Consider the following 19,263-nt stretch of genomic DNA (forward strand, 5'->3'; position numbering starts at 1 on the left):
CAGGCGTTGAGGGACACAATGGAGCGCGTCGGTGGACTGGGACTTATTGGATGATTTAGACAATTCGTATGTATGTACGAGTATACCCTCTGCGCATACGTTACTGCTTAGAATGTAGATGCAATGAACTCTTTGATGCTATATGTGAACGGGAGGGATCGCTTCTTCGTCGACCGCCCTACACGCAAGGAGACCTCAACGAGGACCGTCTCGGATACCGTGAATGTGCTGCTCGCAGACATTGACGTCGTGCGCGCGTAAACATCATGCCGCACGCTGGGTAGAACGCGGGCGAGGTCGAGACGCACGACGATCTGCTTCTGCAGGCGCGATTCCTGGAGCTTGACGAGCAGTGTGCGGACCGACCTCGCGATGGCTTTGTGATTCGCCTGCATATGTTCGATGACGGCGGCGCAGATGTACATTGCGTCCGCGAGGGACACTGCGCCTGATGATTGAACCGGGTGAGTACCAGTCGCGCTGCCGTAGCCGGAATACGCACCTCGCAGGGCCCAGGGACCATCTTTCTCGGTGCAGAAGACCTGGTGCGCCATCTCATCCATGCGCTGGCAGCTGCCGGAGCAGTAGAATTCTCTTGCGCAGGGACAAGCGCGGACGCCTCGGTCGTGCGGGCCCTATTCATAGTTAAAACGAGCGACGACCAAGATCTCGGCGACGTACCATGGCGTTCCCGCACTGGAGTTTCCGCTTCCACTCCCCGTTGTGATAGCGCGTCATGTATAGCTCCCGGGCGGCATTGGCCATCCGTGCGACGTCCCGACACGAGCCTAACTCAGCCTGCTGCCCTGCTATCTCCGGTAGCGAGCCGGGGTCGATGGGCTGTCGATAGCGGCGGCAGAACGCACGCACGACGCGAACCCGGAGCAGCCCAGCGCATAGGAAGTGACAGATGCCGCCGACGATGTAGAGCGGGTCGGAAGTGATGGTGCGCATGACTTCGAATATGCCAGCATCGATAGCGCGGACCATCGCGCTGCTGCTGTTGGACATTCCGCAGAGGAGGGAGATGACGTGCACAGCGTGGACGGCCTCAAACCGCGTATCGGGGGACTCGAGGCAATAAAGTGCTGTAGCCACGACGTTCTCGATGACTCCCTTGGGAATTCTGGACCGGTTAAACTTTTCCAGGCCGAGGATGCAGTAAATCAGGCTGAAGTGTGCCGTCCACGTAGTCGCGATGAGGGGCTGCGCCATGGACAGCGAACGAAGGAAATCCGTTTGGTGCATGGCTGCGTACAAGAAGAAACGACTGTCGCCTGCAGCACAGCGAAGGATGCGGATAAAGAGGTCTTCGTCTGCGCCAGTAGGATTGTGCGAAGGATGCACAAGGATGTCGAACACTTTGGTCATCAGATTGATCAGGCATCGCGCAGAGTCGGCGGCAGACGATGAATCGAGGCCTCTCGGGGAGATCAGCTGTGGATAGGACAGCCAAAGCTCGCATATCTGGAGCACGGCATCGGGGCACGAGTGAAAGAATTGCCGTACAAGAGGGCGGTCGCTCGCAGTAATCGCCAAGTACGCATTCGCCACCACGGCAACGTCACGAGCGATGCTGACATGCTGATGGGATCCGTATGCTCCTCGAAAGACGCACGGTACAGTCTGCTTAGACGAACCACACCACCCAACACCAACAACCACAACAGCAACGCGCGTCTAGCTTCATAGCTTCGTCCGAGGAGCGAGCGAGTCCGCTTGATTTGTATTGCTAGGGGATACCCTGCGCCTTATTGGCGGCTTACAGACGAGCTGGACTGATGTGAGACTTCAAGCGTGCAAGAGGCACCTCAGAATTCACACAAGCATTCCCAGGTTTCAGTTGGAATCTTCACAGGCTTATCAGGCGCTCAGAAGTCCGAGTTTTATGATGTACAACATGCTGGCAGCATGAGGGATTTATTGGGGTATAGTAGGTGGTAGGTTGTGGAACCCCTGCCAGAGGCAGCAAAGGGGACGCTTGGGGGCGACCTCCGGGCTCCCTGAATCGTATGTAGGGCTCGGTATATAACGGAAATGCGTCGTCTCGGCCGTCTAGACCGAGCGGTAACACACAAACCCTATCTCTGAGTCAAAATCCAACAATAGCGCCTTTCCACGCGTTCTCCTGTCCAAATAATCGCGCAAATACTCCGGTTCCTGGCGGTAGAGCGGCTGACTGGTTGGGTATCCTCCTGCGCAGCTTGGCTGGGCGCAATCTCCACACGGTTTGATGTTTACCAAGGGCAGTGCCTGCTTGGGTTCCACCGGTCTCCTCTGACTCGACGCAGGCTCAGAGGCCTGTCCGGTGAAGAGGACGCAGTCTAGACGGTTGAAACGCGGTGAACGATGTCCTTGCCGAGGTGTGCGCAGCATTTGGCGGCACCGACACTTGGTCCGGACTTCAACTCGGCAATGTCCGAGATCACGAGCTCGGACCCGAAGTTCCGGTCTCGGACCCGAAGTCACGTGCAGTCACGTTGCTGGTTCGAGTTCCGCTTGAGCGGTGCTCTGCGTGTCTCCGCATGACGGCGAGCGACAAGTAGACCTGTCCGAGCCCCAACAATGAAGTATGTTCTTGACGCGGTAGGCAAACCGACTGAAGGCTTGTGGCGCAAGGAGCGCAGCTACTTGATTAAGTAGGGCCAGCCAGAAGACTCGCAGGATGTCATCAACGACGCTCAGACTCGTGATCCGGCGCCGAAGAGCTCGCTGCTATCCCTGGTCAGTCGTTGCAGGTGGGTAAGACCGCACAACAGTTCGATTGATGGTTAGGAAGCGTAATCTCCTTGTGTCTCTGTGCCATAAAATACCCTCGACGCGCCTGTTGTACAGTCACGACGTCGATGCAGTATATACGGATCCGCCCATACAATCCAGACTAATGCGACTAGGTAATCGCCTGTTTATGTATGTTTTCCGCGTTTTTCGGCCGACAGGCGTATCATCTCCCCCACACCAAGATATGGACCGTCCTCGGTCCTCTCTGTAGTGGGTAGACAACTCGGTGTTGTTACTAGATTGTCTCGCGACATCCAGTCGACTGTTGCCACAGTCTTTTGAGGTGTGAATCGGGTCGCTTTTGGTGGGGCATCTACCATACGGGTGGTATGATGTGCGGGTCAATGTGCAAGACGGCTGCACAGATCAATCCAGCGAACTGATTCAGAGGTGGGGGACACGCTCTGGCACAATATGTGCAACGTGGAACAGCGCTTTGGCATGGCCTGTACTTGTTCCAGGTTGTATGTTTGCTTTTGACTTTTTTACTACAATATTTCATGCAGTTCAGCCTGTTCAGACACTTCCTTCGGCAGCTCGGAGTGCCAGAAGACGTCTTAGAAAAACTCTGAGGTGGGTGGGAGCGGATGCACACACAGAGAAGTGACTTGAAGGTCAACTTCAACCCGTGCGCATGATAAGCACGTGATCATCGGCCGTTGCCGAGTTCAACTTGCTGTGGACGCCTAGAGGCGATTTTGCTCGCAAAAGCGGCGCAAAAATTTGGCCAAAGCAGCCTGTATGTTCGTCTATCTCCCCCACACCAAGAAATCGGCACCCTCGCCGGGTGTAAGGTGACTGAGGCGAAATTGCATAGACAGCGGGCCAGTGGACCCCTCTGCCGTTTTGGTTGCTTGTGAGCTAGCTAATGCCAAACTCGGACATCCTGAGGTCAATGTTCCAGTCCCCCACACCATGATCTTTTGCCTATGGGTGGAAGCGGTTCAATCGCTCGAATGGGTGATTTGTGAGTCAATTCCGGGGGAATTGACTCAGTAAAATTCGCGCTTAAGCGTGGGCAGATGCGTCGGCTCAGGGCCTGATTCCATCAGTCCTGCTGTTTGGTCGCGCGGCGCTCAAGGAGAGCGGGTAGTTGCTGAAATACTCAAAGACGGGTAAAGTGGCCCATTTCTAAGATCTCGTGGATATGCCTGGTTCAGACCGAGGTGACGCTAAGGCGTATAATAGCGGCGTCTGGATCGTCGCAACAGAGGTGTACCCATCAGATTTGTTGCGATAGACATGCGGGTGTCACAATAATCACTGAATTAGGGCGCTCAAAAGACGAGTAATCATGCGAAAATTCGCTGGAGTTTCCTCGTCCTCAAGGTGGTTATTGAGTGAGGTAGACGAGCAAAGCTTCGCTTTCCCCGAGCGCTTGCTGAACTCACAAGAAGCAAGCTCGGAGCGCTGGATTCAGTGCACAAGTTAAGGCTTTCCCCTTCAGATTTTGAAGAGAGCGATTTGTGCTAGTTGCAAGCGCCTACAAGGAGATCGACTTTCGAAATCTCGCTCTAGGCGATAGGTGAAGAATTCCAGCCCTTGTCAATGGTTTCTCAACACTGATTGTCAGGTGGGGAATTGTTGGGTGGGCCCCGTCTGACTTCGAAGGTCACTGGAACTGGGGGTCCGCAGCCTTCTCCGTCTGATCTGGACCGACGAGCTATGCTCGGGGTGATAAGTCGCGCAAGATGGCAGCAACTGTTAATAATGGATATACGCAGGAAGTGGGGCCTTTGACGAGGCGGACAGCGCTGATGCTCGGGTTGGAGTTCAACTCGGCGGCGTCCGAGATTACAACCTCGGACCCGAAGTGTCAGGCTCGGACCCGAGGTTCCGGTCTCGGACCCGAGGTCACGTCTTCCAGATGCGATACACTTTGTGTTCAGTTGACCAGCAGCACGGAATCTGGCCGCAAGTCCGTGATCTTTTGCGTGAGGCTACCCTTTCAGGTGCAATCAGCACGAGATCGCTTGGTATTTGCGAAGGGAAGTGTTATGAGAACACTCAATCCCTTGCCAGTTTGCGGTACTTCTCGAGGCGCGCCTGCAACGTTCTCGTCTTCTCGAAGGTCCCACCGAGTACCAGTTCGACCCGGCAAGCTCAAGGGCTGTAGGCCGCGACTGATTTAATTTTTGACAAGGCAACGGCCGGCAGCTGATAGCAGAGATCACCCGAGCCATGCAGGAGTCAGACCAGCTGAATTAAGAAGTGAACTCGCTTAATTCACGAGCGCAAGGGTCATGAATATTTCCGAGTTGGAAGCCGCCTCTTGGATGCACAAAGGCGAACTGTTAAGCCGCTCATCTGTGAGACGACCAGCTTGTCCGGACCAAGAGTTCTAGCGATGGTAATGCATGAACTGAGGCCGGGTTGGGGTGCGCTCTGATGGTTGGTACCATTGGCAATAAATAGCCAGTTCCCTTGCGTCAAGAGCGCGTATATTGGCCATTCATGACCAAGAATTGCATTGGCAATGCATGCGACCGGGTCCGAACGGACGATCCAGATCTAACAATCGCCTCAGCGGAAAAGTTGATTTGCGCAAAGCGCGTTGGCTAAGTCAAGAGACCGGCGCTCTGGATTTCCCAAACCGAGTCAGGCTCAGTAGGTACAGGCCCGAGGCAATATTCCCAAGACAATTTAAGTGCTGTCAATGGCGATTCAGGTGGCCGCGAGGCCGGAACAAAAATTCGCGCATAGATAGTGATTTATGTGCCTCCCGCGGCATCTCTGCTACATGATAGACATGTCCGAGAGATACACGGGCGGTACATTGCTCTCCTGGTCTGGATCGTTCGGGTGAATCACCTCGATGCCGAGAGCCGTGGTTCGACTGGCGGGTTGCTCACAAAAGCGAACCCAGACCAGGTAAAGCAGAGCTTAAAGCTCAGAAGCTCGTGCCGGCTGCTAACAGCCAAGGCGTACAAGCGGGAAGCGTCGCGAAGAAAGGAGTTTCCCTCCTCTGCTCAGCCCGATAGTTATTTTTCGAAGCAAAAATTCGTGGAGTGCCGGAGATGCCCGACTAACTGCCCAATATTTCAGGGAAGCGGCGCAAAAGCGACTGCCACAAATTCCGCCCGAGGGTGGTAGGCACAGAGGTTCGCAACACGCGACCAGAGGTCCCTTAGGAGGGGCTTGGGCATGAAGCGGCGCCTCCGCGCAGATAGATATGGCAAAAACCGTGCTGGTCCCGCCGGAAGGCGGCGAGGTGACGAAGGACAGGCAAGCGTCCCTGCCTGCCGCGCTCGGGGACGCGCAGACGTCGCGCTCAGCGTGAGTGGCCAACAAGGAGTCGCCGTGTTGAGGAAAATTGAAGTTGAAGTCGGGGAAGGAGAATCGGGTCGGAAAAATCGAAGCCGAAGTCGGCGTCGACGGGGAACACGGGACGGAACTGAAAGCGGGTCGGAAGCGGCCTGGGAGTCGACGAAGCCGGGGCCGAGAGTCGGAAGTCGGAAATGATACGGGAGAGTCGGAGTCGGAATCGGGAGCACGGGAACAATATCGAGAGGTGACAAATTGTGTTGTTGGGGGCCGGAACTGAGTCGGAGACGAGAGAGAGACAAGAGACAGAGGCAGGAGAAAGTGGGTTCGGTTCTGCATCCTCGCAGGAAGCGCCTAGCGGCGCGTTATCCACTCCGGATGGTTCTACCAGCTGTTAAGAAACAGATTTGTTGGTAGGAGCTAATCGCGCTGGGCGACTAGCCCGTTCCGCACTACAAGCTCGCTCTCTGGCCTTCCGCGTGGAGCGCTTCGATAGAGCGGTCTCTCTTTCAGGTCCATGAGGTGCAGACTGGATTTTCGGTCCAGGAGCAGTAGTTACGGTACCCGGTACTAGCGAGTAGAATTTGAGGTCTCAATGACACCTGATAGTCTGTACAGCCAGCGCTCGTCTGATCGCAGTACTAACGCAGATCTATCCCCTCGCGGTGGGCTCCAGATGATGGGATCCGTATGCTCCTCGAAAGACGCACGGTACAGTCTGCTTAGACGAACCACACCACCCAACACCAACAACCACGACAGCAACGCGCGTCTAGCTTCATAGCTTCGTCCGAGGAGCGAGCGAGTCCGCTTGATTTGTATTGCTAGGGGATACCCTGCGCCTTATTGGCGGCTCACAGACGAGCTGGACTGATGCGAGACTTCAAGCGTGCAAGAGGCACCTCAGAATTGACACAATCATTCCCAGGTTTCAGTTGGAATCTTCACAGGCTTATCAGGCGCTCAGAAGTCCGAGTTTTATGATGTACAACATGCTGGCAGCATGAGGGATTTATTGGGGTATAGTAGGTGGTAGGTTGTGGAACCCCTGCCAGAGGCAGCAAAGGGGACGCTTGGGGGCGACCTCCGGGCTCCCTGAATCGTATGTAGGGCTCGGTATATAACGGAAATGCGTCGTCTCGGCCGTCTAGACCGAGCGGTAACACACAAACCCTATCTCTGAGTCAAAATCCAACAATAGCGCCTTTCCACGCGTTCTCCTGTCCAAATAATCGCGCAAATACTCCGGTTCCTGGCGGTAGAGCGGCTGACTGGTTGGGTATCCTCCTGCGCAGCTTGGCTGGGCGCAATCTCCACACGGTTTGATGTTTACCAAGGGCAGTGCCTGCTTGGGTTCCACCGGTCTCCTCTGACTCGACGCAGGCTCAGAGGCCTGTCCGGTGAAGAGGACGCAGTCTAGACGGTTGAAACGCGGTGAACGATGTCCTTGCCGAGGTGTGCGCAGCATTTGGCGGCACCGACACTTGGTCCGGACTTCAACTCGGCAATGTCCGAGATCACGAGCTCGGACCCGAAGTTCCGGTCTCGGACCCGAAGTCACGTGCAGTCACGTTGCTGGTTCGAGTTCCGCTTGAGCGGTGCTCTGCGTGTCTCCGCATGACGGCGAGCGACAAGTAGACCTGTCCGAGCCCCAACAATGAAGTATGTTCTTGACGCGGTAGGCAAACCGACTGAAGGCTTGTGGCGCAAGGAGCGCAGCTACTTGATTAAGTAGGGCCAGCCAGAAGACTCGCAGGATGTCATCAACGACGCTCAGACTCGTGATCCGGCGCCGAAGAGCTCGCTGCTATCCCTGGTCAGTCGTTGCAGGTGGGTAAGACCGCACAACAGTTCGATTGATGGTTAGGAAGCGTAATCTCCTTGTGTCTCTGTGCCATAAAATACCCTCGACGCGCCTGTTGTACAGTCACGACGTCGATGCAGTATATACGGATCCGCCCATACAATCCAGACTAATGCGACTAGGTAATCGCCTGTTTATGTATGTTTTCCGCGTTTTTCGGCCGACAGGCGTATCAATGCGATGCAAGCCGCCCGTATCTATCAAGGCGTCCTCGACGAGGATGAAGGACAGACGCCCAGATAGCAATATGTGGCCAGAGAGCGCGTGTGAGTGGCGATAGGCTGCTATTTCCCATGTGAGTGGAAGCCTCGGACACTTGGGAGAAGATATTGAGCGAGCCCATGATCATCTCGACGAAATCGCTGTCGTGGAGAAGCGCTTCAAATGGCGGTTCCTCTGAGAGAATGGAAAATGCTGGATCTTCACGATCGATTAGCGCCCTCTTTAGCTCAGCTAGTGCACTGGAGTGACTCCGTCCTTGCGAGAAGGGGCGCTTGCCGGTCACTTCATCTGCAAGGCGCGATATACCAAGCAATTTGTGATATACACGGTCGAAAGGAGGATCAGGTGCAAAGCTCATAGTAACTGGACGTGCATAAGTCTCGGGTGCTCCACGGCAGAGCTGTCAAGGGCTTACGAGGTCAATATGAATCTGGTGAACTGAATGCAGGTAGTTCAAGGGAGGGTCTTGCAGCACGCCCGCCGTCAAAGGCGAAGCTTGTCTGTCGTTATTTACCATCGGCTTGGTTGTCTTCCTTTGTTCCCTTTGGATTCTAGATGCGGTTCCATGGATCGATGAGCATCCCGAATCAGGCAGCCAACATGCATGCCGGGAGATGGACGTGACAAGCCAAGTCGTTGAGAATATACGGGGGTACCCGGACCGGGCATGCATTGAGATCGCTATGAGATACTACTTATGCGAGTATAAGAGTTTCGAGTGTACATACACGTACAGGAACAGGCTACTTACTGGATTGTGTGGTTCATGCCTGAAGGAGACAATGTACAACAGAATAGGAGGCACTCATGGCACTACCGATGTATAGAGCAAATAAAATTGGCTTGGAAGTACACTTGACAATGATACGGCATCAAGTGCTTTGGTTGATTAGCCGTCGCAGTGTCGGAACGTCTGGTTTCTGTGAACCATCATGAGATTCGGGTTTCTCTCTACACCAGCAGGCCACTCACGGTACCAGCGGGCAGGACAATCGGGGCCGGTTTGAGGTAATCGAGAACCGTGATATGCTTGCCTCCTGGCTCGATGCGACATAGCCTCCCGCTGGCCGGACAAAGCGAGAAGCTGTCGGAGGTCGTCATCTTCAGCCGCGACCCGGCGCCCGTCCCGTCCTCCGGAGTAAGTGTACCGTACGCCAGCGGCTTGTTCGCCCCCGCATCGTCCCCCGTATCCTCGAACGCATACGCCGCATACCCAATCACCCCTCCCTGATCGTACGGCAGCACGACATGGCTCCCATCCACACTCGGCGAGTACGTCGCGCAGACGCGGCCTTCAAAGTTCTCTCCTTCCAGACTAAAGCCCTTGGTCTTCACCACCCCGTGCACGGCGGGCATGATCGGCGGCAGCGTCGTCTTCTTGCCGTAGTTGCTCACGATGCACTCCAGCGTCCACCGCGAGATTCTCTCGTCGCCGAAGGAGTCAAAGGTCGGCGAGGCGTGCGGCTCGTAGAACCAGGGGCGCGGGGCGGCGTACGTGGCGGAGATGTCACCGCGGTAGATGCTGAGGTAGTAGTCGCACTTCGGCTCGACGAACGTTGGGAGCGCGTTGGGCGGGCAGGGCGCGAATGCCGGCCACCGGTTGATGGCCAGGTCGCCCATCTCTGTGATCGTGAGGATGTGGGTGGGGGTGAGGTGCATCTGGAGCAGAGGGGTGTGTGAGTATTTGGGTACGCGCAGAGGGCGAGGGGACGGGCTCTTACCCCGATCACTGTGTTCGAGTCGAAGGCTTCCCAAGCGGCGGCAGTGTTGTTGGTGAAGTTCCAGAGAGCGACGACCTTTTTCGCACTGAAGGCGACGACCGCGTCCGACACGATGTGGATGCGAGGGGTGTCTTCAGCGTCGTAACCTAAGCGGCGAACCACGCGAACCTCCACCCCTCCGCTGGAGGGAAAGGTAGCCTCGAGAACATGAAGGACGGATTTCCTGCAGCGAAAGTGTTAGTACAAGACTGCCTTGCACGAACTTGGCGACTCACGGATGCAGCTTCTTCACTTGCGGGCGACCCAAAGACCTGATCGACATCAGCACTTGCCAATCAGATGACTCTTCCAGCTTCACGCGCGACGTACGGAAGCGGGGTCATCGCTGCGATGAACCGGAACGAGTTCGCTTGCGACGTCCTGGTGCACTCCTTAAGTTCGAAGGTGTAGTTGAGCGCTTCCGGGTGGGCTGACAAGCCAAGGATGTCTTTAATCTGCATCGAAAAGAGGGGGACTTTGCTCGAAGCGCCCTTGAGGTCCCAGATGTGGATGAAGAGTCGCGAGCAAGTAAGCAGGAATCTACCGCCTGGGATCAGCAAGACGTTGCGAAACTCGTCCTCCTTCGACGGCGCAGGCGGCGGCGCTTTGCCCTTCTTCGAGGGCTTTCGTGTGTTGGTCGGCTGCGGCATTACTGGCTGGTTCGCAAGCATTGCGGCCAGCTCAGCTGGGAGAGGAGGGAGCCGAAGCCTGTGCGTACGGAACGGCGTCATCTCCTTTTCGCTCTCCAGTGGTGAGTACCTGGGCATCTTCCCTCCAAGGATTTCACCGTAGAGACGATCCATCCTGTCCTCGAATTCTTCTATGTCTTCACCAATGCGCCCTTTGCGGGTGAGGAGCCGGAAGAATCTGAACGGCGCGGTCGCCGCGCGCTCAAGCGCCTCGAGAGACATGGACGAGACATCGAAGGTCGGACCAAAAATCTTGTTGGCAAAGCCGGTGCGCTCAAGAGCAGCAGTCCACGCAGCACGGTGGTTTGTGGCCGCCTGCAGCGTCTTACAGGTCTGCAAGTAGGGCGTCGTCAGGGTCATCGGCGAAAATGCAGAAAGGACTGACCTGTCGTAACGAGATGATGTCTTCGGGCTGCATCTGCGCCATCAGGTTCAAAAGGAGACTGGGGGATAGCCCTGTAAGGGCATTGGAATGTCTCTCGGCCATAGTGCTCATGAAGATGACCGTCAAACCTCGGCGCGGACGCGGCGCGTTGCCTGTACGTGACAGATGTGACATGACGCGTTGCTCGCGAAAGTTCGAATCCGGACGGAGGCGGACTTGTCCATATCACCCATGCCCTTTCTAAAGCATTTGCTTCCAACTCGACTTCGACTTCTCATGGGGTACTGATATCTGGCTGCGCAAAGAACCTGCTCCGGCTCCTTCAGCTTCAATGATCGCTCTTTTTTGAAATTGGCGAACTTGTCGCGCCTTTCGCGCCTTTCGCGCTTTTCGCGCTTTTCGCGCTCGTCGCGCTCGTCGCGCAGCTCGCGCATCCATCGCCTCTCGCGCTGTTGTCGCGCTCCCGATCAGACGATGCATATAAAACCCCCTCTCGGCTTCCCTTCCCTCCTCCTCCCTCTTCCCCCCGACGTGCGCACCACCCCTACTTTTCGAGCGCCATCAACGTCTCCTCGAATTCGTCGTCTGTTCTCAGCTCGGGCCATCTTCCTCTATCGACCTCGTAGCTCCACCTTTGTCGTTCTGACTGCCGTCGCCATCGCGGCCGTCTCTATTCCAGAATGACGACCAACTCGCCTGCGAATCGATCTCTCTCGAACACGGTACAGGCGATTTCCGTGCCCCAGGAGCGTAACACAGGTCATGAGATAGCGGGTGGTCGAGGTCAAGGACCTCAGCAGGTGCGTTGCGCTCATCCTGCGCATCGATTCCCTGCTGATGCATCTCGTACTTCAGACCACTACGCAAGCGTCGACTAAGACTGCGAACGCGCTCGCCTCTGCCCCCATTGCCACTGCACAGGCTCAAGCGCCTCGCCTGATCATGCGTCCTCCGACGGCCACTTCATTGGCGAAGACTACGACCACGAATCCTGGCGTCGCCACAGTTGTCTCCAATGCAGCCAACTCGCAGTTCTCGACCGTGTCGAACCCGCGGCCTGCGACGACAGCCAACGCGCTTACTGCTCCCACGGCTGGCTCGCATCCCGCGCTGCGTGGTATGGCGAGCGTCGGCGGCGTTGGTGGCCTAGCCGGTACTACGTCCGGCGGTCTGGCCGGGAGTGTATCGTCTGGTGCCCGTGTCGCCACATCGTTTGGTGCTCCCTTTGCTGCTTCCCCCGCTCGTCCACTCATATCGGTGTCTGGTGGACCTGGCGCCCCCGGAGGTGCATCGGCTAACAGCAACTTCTCCTCTGTACCCGCCGCTCCTGCGTCCAATGCTGCGTCATCTGGTCTCGCGCCTGTGCATGCTGTAGGACTTAGTACTGCTCAGGCAGCAGGACCTGGTACCTCACTGCCCACCTCAAGCCTCGGCTTCTCCCCTGCGCCTCCATCTCCCGTCGCGCACATCATTTCTCATGGTGCGACTCAGGACGTGCGGGCCCATCCCGCCTGCGGTACTATGCTCGCGAAAATGCTCGACGTGAGACCCGTCATGCATTCGCAATCTGTGATGCAGGTGGTCCTGCCCCCTAAATGGAGGAACGTGCCTGCGGCATGGCTAGATCGCTTCAGCTCCATGGTGTGGAAGGATCTGCTGGCCTACTTATATCACATGCACTGTGGTATAAAGGACTACGCGAATGAATCACAGCAGCTCAAGATCAGGTTCGCCAATGCCTTGCGGATGACGAAAGAGGACTACAAGCAAAAGCTCGCGCAGGCGCAGTCAAGCTTTCAAGCGACGACCGACGACGCAAAGTCGAAGGCAGCGGCGGCGCAGGTGGACCTAGTCACGGCGCAGGAGAGGGCCAGGGTAGCGGAGGGGAGGGCGAAGACGGCGGAGGCGAAGCTCGCAGACACCGCCTCCAAGCTCGGCGACGCCACCTCCAGGCTGGCGGACACGACCGCGAAGCTTGATGTCGCCAACTCGAAGCTCGCGGAGGTCGACTTGGAGCTCACCAGATCGCAGTCCGACGCGAAGAGGATGCTCGCGCAGGTGCGCTCGGACGCTGAGAAAAGGGTGGCCGATGCGCGCGCGGACGCGAAGGAGAAGGTAGCGCAGGCGGAGGCGGAGGCAGCTGAGGCCGAGGCGCAGATCGTGCAAGTGCACGCCGCCACGGAAGCGCGCCTTGAGGCGACTGATGCGGCTGCGCGCGCGGCGGAGGGGAGGGCGGCGGATGCGGCGAAGTGGGCCGAGGGCGCGGAAAGCCGGGCGACGACCGCGGAGAGCAGGGCGGCGAGTGCAGAGGAGAAGCTTGTGGTCGTAGAGGCGAGGCTCGCAGAGGCGAGGCTCGCGAATGCGGAGGGTGCATCGGACCAGGTGCTGGATCTCATGGACGAAGTGGAGAAGTACAGGGCGGATGCGCGGAAACTGGAGGAGAAGCTGGGGGAGCGGGAGCAGTGGGTGAAGGGGCTAGAGGAGCAATTGAAGGCGCTCAAGGAGCAAGTAAAGGAGCTCGAAGACCAGGACGCTACGCTACCGCCGCGTGCGAGGAAGCGGGTCAGGATGTTGTGGACGTCTTAAAGTGGAGTCTATAGAGCGGAAGTATACGTCAAGATCGTTCATACGCATGTTAGGATTGTACGATGTGTATCAACGCGTACCTCCTCTCGTTTCCTCATGCGGCATACACGCTCTACAGGACCTTACAGAAGCAACTGAACATCGTGATATGCAGCGTTGCCGAGTAGCAGGAGCGACCCGCGATGCACTCAGACGCTGCGCCGAACGCGGGGAGCGAGAGTCGAACTTACGGTGGCAAAATCACGTGAAACGTGCTGCACTTCGAATCGAATCGCGTGGACGTGTCGGTTTTGACCGCCATCTATGCGTTCGCGTCTCCGTCCCTGCTTTCGTGGATGCATGCATCCGCGATCGCGTCTCTGCCTTCGTGCTTCCTGCACCAATAGATCGCAACAGCACTTGCGCGTGCTCATCAGAACTTCCTATCGCGATGTGAGCGCCTCCATTGACGATGGGAAGCGGACTTGGGATCCGCCCTCTGTTTGATATGCATGGGTGCGCTCTGGCTGATATCATGACTACTACCCGCCATCTGTCAGCTTACGAGTGTTGAGCCCGTAGTTGTGAACTCTGGTGCGCAAGAACTTGAAGACATCGTACTCTCATCACGTGCTAACGGCAGCTGGAGCAGACTCCCGCAGCATGGCTTCGCTACCGAGCTATCTGTTCGCATCCAACTTCCGGACAGGCTTCTATGCGCGAGCCACGCGCACTCGCTCAAGCAGACTTGCGATCCTCGAAGACCGTGAGTCAAGGCGCATCTTGGCAGCATCCGACCCCCGACCAACAAGGAGGGTTCTTTTTGGCTCTCACGCCGTAGCAATCCTCTCACGCCGCTATGATCTCCAGCCCCACAATCACCTTGGCCAATGTTTTGGCATTCACTCCTTGTCTCCCAATCCATTCCTTGGCGTGCTCGCCATGGGGTGAGGGACTCGCCATAGGGCTCCCCTTGCGCGTCAGGTTCTGAGCCGCCAAGTTCGACCTCGACCTGCACGGACGCTGATACGTCCGTCTCCGTCGCGCATTTGCGCGTGCCCATTCTCGCGCACCTTCGCGCCTTTTCGACCTCATGACCTTCTAAGTATACGCGGTGAAGTTAATGGACTGAATAGAGTGGGTGCAATGCCTGTGAGTCTGAGCGGACTATCAGCGAGTCTGAGCGCAAGATCGGTGAGTCATACAATGCTTGATGCCGGCATTTACGCTGACCAGGTCGAGGCCTATAGTGAACGTCTATACTTGACTAGACCCGCGTAGACGATCATAATCGTCATAATGAAGGTGAGCGCTTCACTGATGCGACGCGCACATGTCACCCTTCCGAAAGGCTTTCAAAGTCGCCGTAGGTCCTCTCTACGTCCCACGAGTATAGAACAGCGTCCACCATATCTCCGAATTCGTGTTACACGTACAAGGTGCGACGTGCCTTGTGATGGAATCTATACCTTGTGATAGAGATGATGATGATGGATTAGACATGCAGTGATCGTCGCGCTTCTGGCGTCTACGCCTAATGCCTGGGTCACATTTGCTCCCATCTTCGTCGGCCCTTGTCCATCTTCATCGGATGCTGAGTCCCCCGGCGGCCTAACGGCATCCGCCTTTAGCTGCACAATCGCTGTACGAGGTGATGAGAGCGCGTCCTACGCTGATTGTAGCTCGTGCGCGCTGATGACTTCCATAGAACTTGGAGCATCCAGGCTTGATGCAAGCCTCCTTCATTCACCAGACCGCGAGCTTTCGGAGTGTCTGCATTGCTTGATGCTACTGGTGGGCTCCCTATCCCCTTCTAACGCCTGATCACGATACGACAGCCGCGGACGGTTTGTTAAGCTACCCGTCAGACGCAGGCGATCAGACTCGTCCTTGAACGTTTCCATTACGCGCACATATGGACTCTTACATGATGTAGACGCGTAACGTCTTCTGGATGGCGAGCTTCATATTTTCCTCACATTGCAGCTCACTAAAATATCATCAGTCGGCCCCGCAGCGGTCGAGTTGCGACTTAAGCGGAAGACCACCCACCAACAGCGGAAAGCCGCCCCTCTCACACTTACATGCTGAGATGTTCGCGATGGAAAGAATTCTAGGCGTGACAAGTACGCTTTGTGACGCGAATGGTGCACTTCAAACGACCAGCGCGGCTCCGCTGAACCCGGAGGTCCGTTCTCCCTGCATATAGAGCGAATGCACGTCCATCTTGATCTATAAGAGCGCACCCGCTTCAGTTCTGCTAACTTACGTCTATTTCTGTCGCACAACGTTGACCCCTCGTCCATCGCGCTCTCTCTACCTTCTGCTCTCTTCCTCAACCATACAATGACCGCCAAGCTCGACGCAGATACGACGGTCCTCCCTCCAGATAACACCTACCCGCTCTACGTCGTCGGCACGCGCTACCGGCTCCCGCTCCCGCACGCCGTCGACCCCGCCGCGCCCACCCTCATCCTTCTCCACGCCATCGGCTTCCACAAGGAGACCTGGGAGCCTACTGTTGCTCGACTTATGCGCTCGGCGGGCCCTGATGTGCACGAAGCGTGGTCCATCGAGTGTCCAAACCATGGCGAGTCGGCGACATTGAACGTGGATAAACAGGAGGAGATGAAGTCGAGTGAGTCGAATGCGCGCAAAGGCGTGGATGGGGACGTGGCTGACGTGGGCCCCGCAGTGCAGAGCGCGGGATACGCCACTGCTGCCCACCGGTTCATCACTCACGTCTCCGACCTGCAAGCACGACCACTGATAGGGATCGGTCATTCAGTCGGCGGGCTGGCGCTGTACGTCCTTCCTTCCTTCGCCATCCAGATCTTCCCCCGCCACATATTTCCTTCCGCTTGACTTGTTCAGTCCCAACCTGACCCACACCTAGCACAATCCTCGCCCGCATTCCCCCACTCCTCCCCTTCACCCACCTCACCCTCATCGAGCCCGTCCTCCTCGCCGTCCCGCGCCCGCGCATCGAGAAATTACGCGTTCGGCTGCGCGCGCGCGCCACGGGCCGCCGCGACTGGTGGCGCGACCGCGGGGCGGCGGAAGCGTACTTTCGGAAAGCGCCGTGGGATCGGAGGGTCGGGGCGCTTTTTGTGGTGAGTAGAGGTTTCGAAGGAAATTTAGCGAAGGGAGGGAAGTTGACCGTCACACCTAGGAGCATGCCATCATACCAGATAAAGAGCGTGGCGGTCTGACGCTAGCGTGCTCGCGGGAGCAGGAAGAGGTAAGCAGCGTCTTGCATCGTCTTCGGAAGATACGGCAACTAATTCGCATTAGGATATGTACATGGATATGTACGGCCCGACCGCGCCCTTGGACTTCCTCCCACCAATGTGCCAAGCGACCCCGGTCCGCCTCGTCCTGGGCGGTCCCAACGATGTGATGTGTGTAACATTCTCGCACCGCCTGTCTTGCCCTAACAGCCCCTTCAGGGCAAAAGACCTCCAAGATGCACTCCTCACAGGTGTGGTGCCTTGGGCCTCCGTCTCTCGCATCCCACAAGCAGGTCACTTCATACCTATGGAAGCGCCGGACGCGCTCGCCGACGTGCTCGCCAGTGGCCTTCCGAGATTGAGAGACGCGCCTACGAAGATTATGGGGCAGTACTTCGACTCTGATCAGGAGGGTGTTGCGTATCATGCGGGTGCTGAGGGCGTGTACCGTGCGGGTGCCGGGGGCGTGTATCATGCTGGGGCGCGGGGAAGGAGGGATCATGGTATCGTGGCGCGACTATAACAAGGCATCGTTGCGCTACTATGGTCACCCTTCGGCTGTACATTGATAGACAAACTCCTTGTAAAACTACGGACTAAAAGATAGACACTGTACTCGTACATACAACGAAAGCACGCTACATCACTGTACAGAAAAGCCGATAATCCCAGCTCGGCGTGTGCATCTTGCGGGACAGGTCGCTGTCCTCGACTGCGGAGGAAGCGTCCGAGTCGGAGCCAGAGCCGTCGTGCGCGCCTGCATCCTCGGCATCCTCGAATGCGCCTTGTTCGGGTGCGACGGCGCCCTCTTCGTTCTCGAGTGCGATGGCATCCTCGTCTTGTTCGAGTCCGGCGGCGTTCTCCCCGTCTAGGAGCACCTCAGCGGCGAGGGCAACAGGCTCACGCTCAGCGAGCCCATTCCCATCCTCGTCGACCTCCTTTTCGTGAACTCGGAGCGCCTCCTCGACTTCAAGTTCCTCCTGTCTGTCTACCGACTCCTCGGAGTCGTTACTTTTGGTCTCAGCGCGGCGTCCTTGCTGAGCGTCTTCCGCGTGGTGATCGCTCTGCCCGCCGTGAGCGACTTCCTCGTGCTCAGCGGCTTCTTCTTGCTGTTGAGCGACTTCCTCTTGCTGTTGAGCGACGACTTCTTGATGAGCATCTCCCTCGCGCTGACTTTCAGATGCCGACCGGCGGTCGTTCGCATGCTGAGCATCGTCGGACGCCGGAGGACCAGCTTCTCTCGTACTGGGCGCCTCATCCACTCGCGCATCGACCTCCGGAAGAGGCTCATTTTCTCTCGCAACCCACTCGGGTGCCGGCCCACACACGAGTTCCTCCAGGGTACGTGCCACTCGCGGCGCAGGCCTCGCAGCCTCTGGGAGCTCAGCCCCCATGGCCTCCCGCCTTTCCCTCACAAACGCCTCCCACATCCCGTCATGCCGCGCACGCTGCGCTGCCGCCCGCTCCTCGTTCCTCCTGCGCGCAACCTCGCGGTCGAGGTCGGATTCCCAGATGAGGTTGGAGAGGGGAAGGGGGGAAGGGGGAGGGGAGGTCGAGGATGAGGATGAGGTGGAGGGCGAGGGAGGGGGAGAGGTGGAGGGCGAGGGAGGGGGAGAGGTGGACACCGGAGCGCTGTTAGAAAAAGGAGCGCTGTTGGATAAAGGAGCGCTGTCAAAGGCAGGCAAAGAAGCATTATTGCCGAAGATGCTCAGGAGAAGACCGCTCGTGACACTGGCAGGCGATGATAGCAGCGCGGGGTCGATACCGTAAGATGGGGTAGGCGGGCGGGGAGAGGCGTTGCTGGTAAAGAGCGAAGGGTCTATGGGTGACAATGGCGCGAGAGAAGTGTAACGTTGAGCTTGAGCGTGGGCGAGCAGAGCAGAAGCTCGAAAAGGCCCATTCCCTGAAGAGACACCAGAGGGAGGCGCACGAGCGGGAGACGGGCCAGCGTCCCTGGCTGGCGACGGACCAGCGTCGCTGGTTGAGGACGAAATAGCATCTCTGCCAGACGACGAGCCAGCGTCGCTGCCTGAGGACGAACCAGCGCCATCAGTCGATTGTTCATCAGTGTTTCCAGCCGAAGAAGAGTCCGCATCGCCAGCGATAGTCGTACCAGCGTCGCCGGCCAAAGACGTACCAGGCTCGCCAGCGGCAGACGTACTGACACTAACACGGGCCGTACCATGCTCTTCGATACGGGCACCCAGCTCTGTAGTCGCAGTAGACTCGTCGGAAGCGGTGTTGTCGGCGGGCATGACTCGGGATTGAAGGTTATGAGCGAGCGACAAACAGGGAGCAAACACCGCCGAGGATGGACGGAGGGAGTGATAGTGGGAGATAAGATCGACCAGCGACTCAGATAATATATGCGAGATGTACTGAAAGTCATCAACATTCTAAAAGGGATCAGTGGCTCTCAAACCCATCAGTATCCTCAAAGGCATCGTGAGCAAATTGCCCGTCAAAGGCTCAGTCGGTGGCGTGGGACGGCGAGCAAAGAATG

General features: G+C 57.2%; 5 protein-coding genes across 5 annotated transcripts; 2 read left to right on the forward strand and 3 right to left on the reverse strand.

Annotated features, from left to right (window-relative positions):
* Nucleotides 1-107: 107 nt before the first annotated feature.
* SCHCODRAFT_02588587 (uncharacterized protein) lies at nucleotides 108-8,489 on the reverse strand (the record flags this gene model as incomplete). The annotated part of the gene is made up of 4 exons (XM_050343971.1): nucleotides 108-448; nucleotides 503-635; nucleotides 682-1,601; nucleotides 8,126-8,489. The coding sequence occupies 4 exons, from the start codon at nucleotides 8,487-8,489 to the stop codon at nucleotides 108-110; spliced, it is 1,758 nt and encodes a 585-aa protein (XP_050198068.1).
* A 334-nt stretch (nucleotides 8,490-8,823) lies between these two features.
* Nucleotides 8,824-11,087, reverse strand: SCHCODRAFT_02638015 (uncharacterized protein). The gene is made up of 6 exons (XM_050346003.1): nucleotides 10,966-11,087; nucleotides 10,222-10,913; nucleotides 10,128-10,163; nucleotides 9,853-10,075; nucleotides 9,104-9,790; nucleotides 8,824-9,051 (listed from the first exon to the last, which is right to left on the reverse strand). The coding sequence occupies exons 1-6, from the start codon at nucleotides 11,065-11,067 to the stop codon at nucleotides 9,004-9,006; spliced, it is 1,788 nt and encodes a 595-aa protein (XP_050198069.1). The 5' UTR covers nucleotides 11,068-11,087; the 3' UTR covers nucleotides 8,824-9,003.
* A 988-nt stretch (nucleotides 11,088-12,075) lies between these two features.
* Nucleotides 12,076-13,627, forward strand: SCHCODRAFT_02638018 (uncharacterized protein). Its single transcript, XM_003027887.2, has one exon. It carries the CDS (start codon nucleotides 12,085-12,087, stop codon nucleotides 13,549-13,551), a length of 1,467 nt encoding a protein of 488 aa, XP_003027933.2. The 5' UTR covers nucleotides 12,076-12,084; the 3' UTR covers nucleotides 13,552-13,627.
* A 2,148-nt stretch (nucleotides 13,628-15,775) lies between these two features.
* Nucleotides 15,776-17,431, forward strand: SCHCODRAFT_02638021 (alpha/beta-hydrolase). The gene is made up of 6 exons (XM_003027888.3): nucleotides 15,776-16,168; nucleotides 16,226-16,334; nucleotides 16,427-16,643; nucleotides 16,703-16,771; nucleotides 16,825-16,931; nucleotides 16,980-17,431. The coding sequence occupies exons 1-6, from the start codon at nucleotides 15,877-15,879 to the stop codon at nucleotides 17,281-17,283; spliced, it is 1,098 nt and encodes a 365-aa protein (XP_003027934.1). The 5' UTR covers nucleotides 15,776-15,876; the 3' UTR covers nucleotides 17,284-17,431.
* SCHCODRAFT_02692156 (uncharacterized protein) lies at nucleotides 17,399-19,252 on the reverse strand (the record flags this gene model as incomplete). Its single annotated transcript, XM_003028175.3, has 1 exon — nucleotides 17,399-19,252. Exon 1 carries the CDS (start codon nucleotides 19,013-19,015, stop codon nucleotides 17,399-17,401), a length of 1,617 nt encoding a protein of 538 aa, XP_003028221.1. The 5' UTR covers nucleotides 19,016-19,252.
* Nucleotides 19,253-19,263: the final 11 nt, after the last annotated feature.

This window comes from Schizophyllum commune, assembly GCF_000143185.2.
Source record: "Schizophyllum commune H4-8 unplaced genomic scaffold SCHCOscaffold_11, whole genome shotgun sequence".
Classification (NCBI taxonomy): Eukaryota; Fungi; Basidiomycota; class Agaricomycetes; order Agaricales; family Schizophyllaceae; genus Schizophyllum; species Schizophyllum commune.

Coding starts and splice junctions, on each gene's coding strand:
- SCHCODRAFT_02638021 (XM_003027888.3), top strand. CDS start 15,877: ATGACCGCCAAGCTCGACGCAGATACGACGGTCCTCCCTCCAGATAAC. Junction 16,335..16,426: donor TCAGTCGGCGGGCTGGCGCT/GTACGTCCTTCC, acceptor ACCCACACCTAG/CACAATCCTCGCCCGCATTC. Junction 16,772..16,824: donor GCTCGCGGGAGCAGGAAGAG/GTAAGCAGCGTC, acceptor AATTCGCATTAG/GATATGTACATGGATATGTA.
- SCHCODRAFT_02638018 (XM_003027887.2), top strand. CDS start 12,085: ATGGCGAGCGTCGGCGGCGTTGGTGGCCTAGCCGGTACTACGTCCGGC.
- SCHCODRAFT_02638015 (XM_050346003.1), bottom strand. CDS start 11,067: ATGGCCGAGAGACATTCCAATGCCCTTACAGGGCTATCCCCCAGTCTC. Junction 10,914..10,965: donor ACATCATCTCGTTACGACAG/GTCAGTCCTTTC, acceptor CCCTACTTGCAG/ACCTGTAAGACGCTGCAGGC. Junction 9,052..9,103: donor TTGTCCTGCCCGCTGGTACC/GTGAGTGGCCTG, acceptor GATGGTTCACAG/AAACCAGACGTTCCGACACT.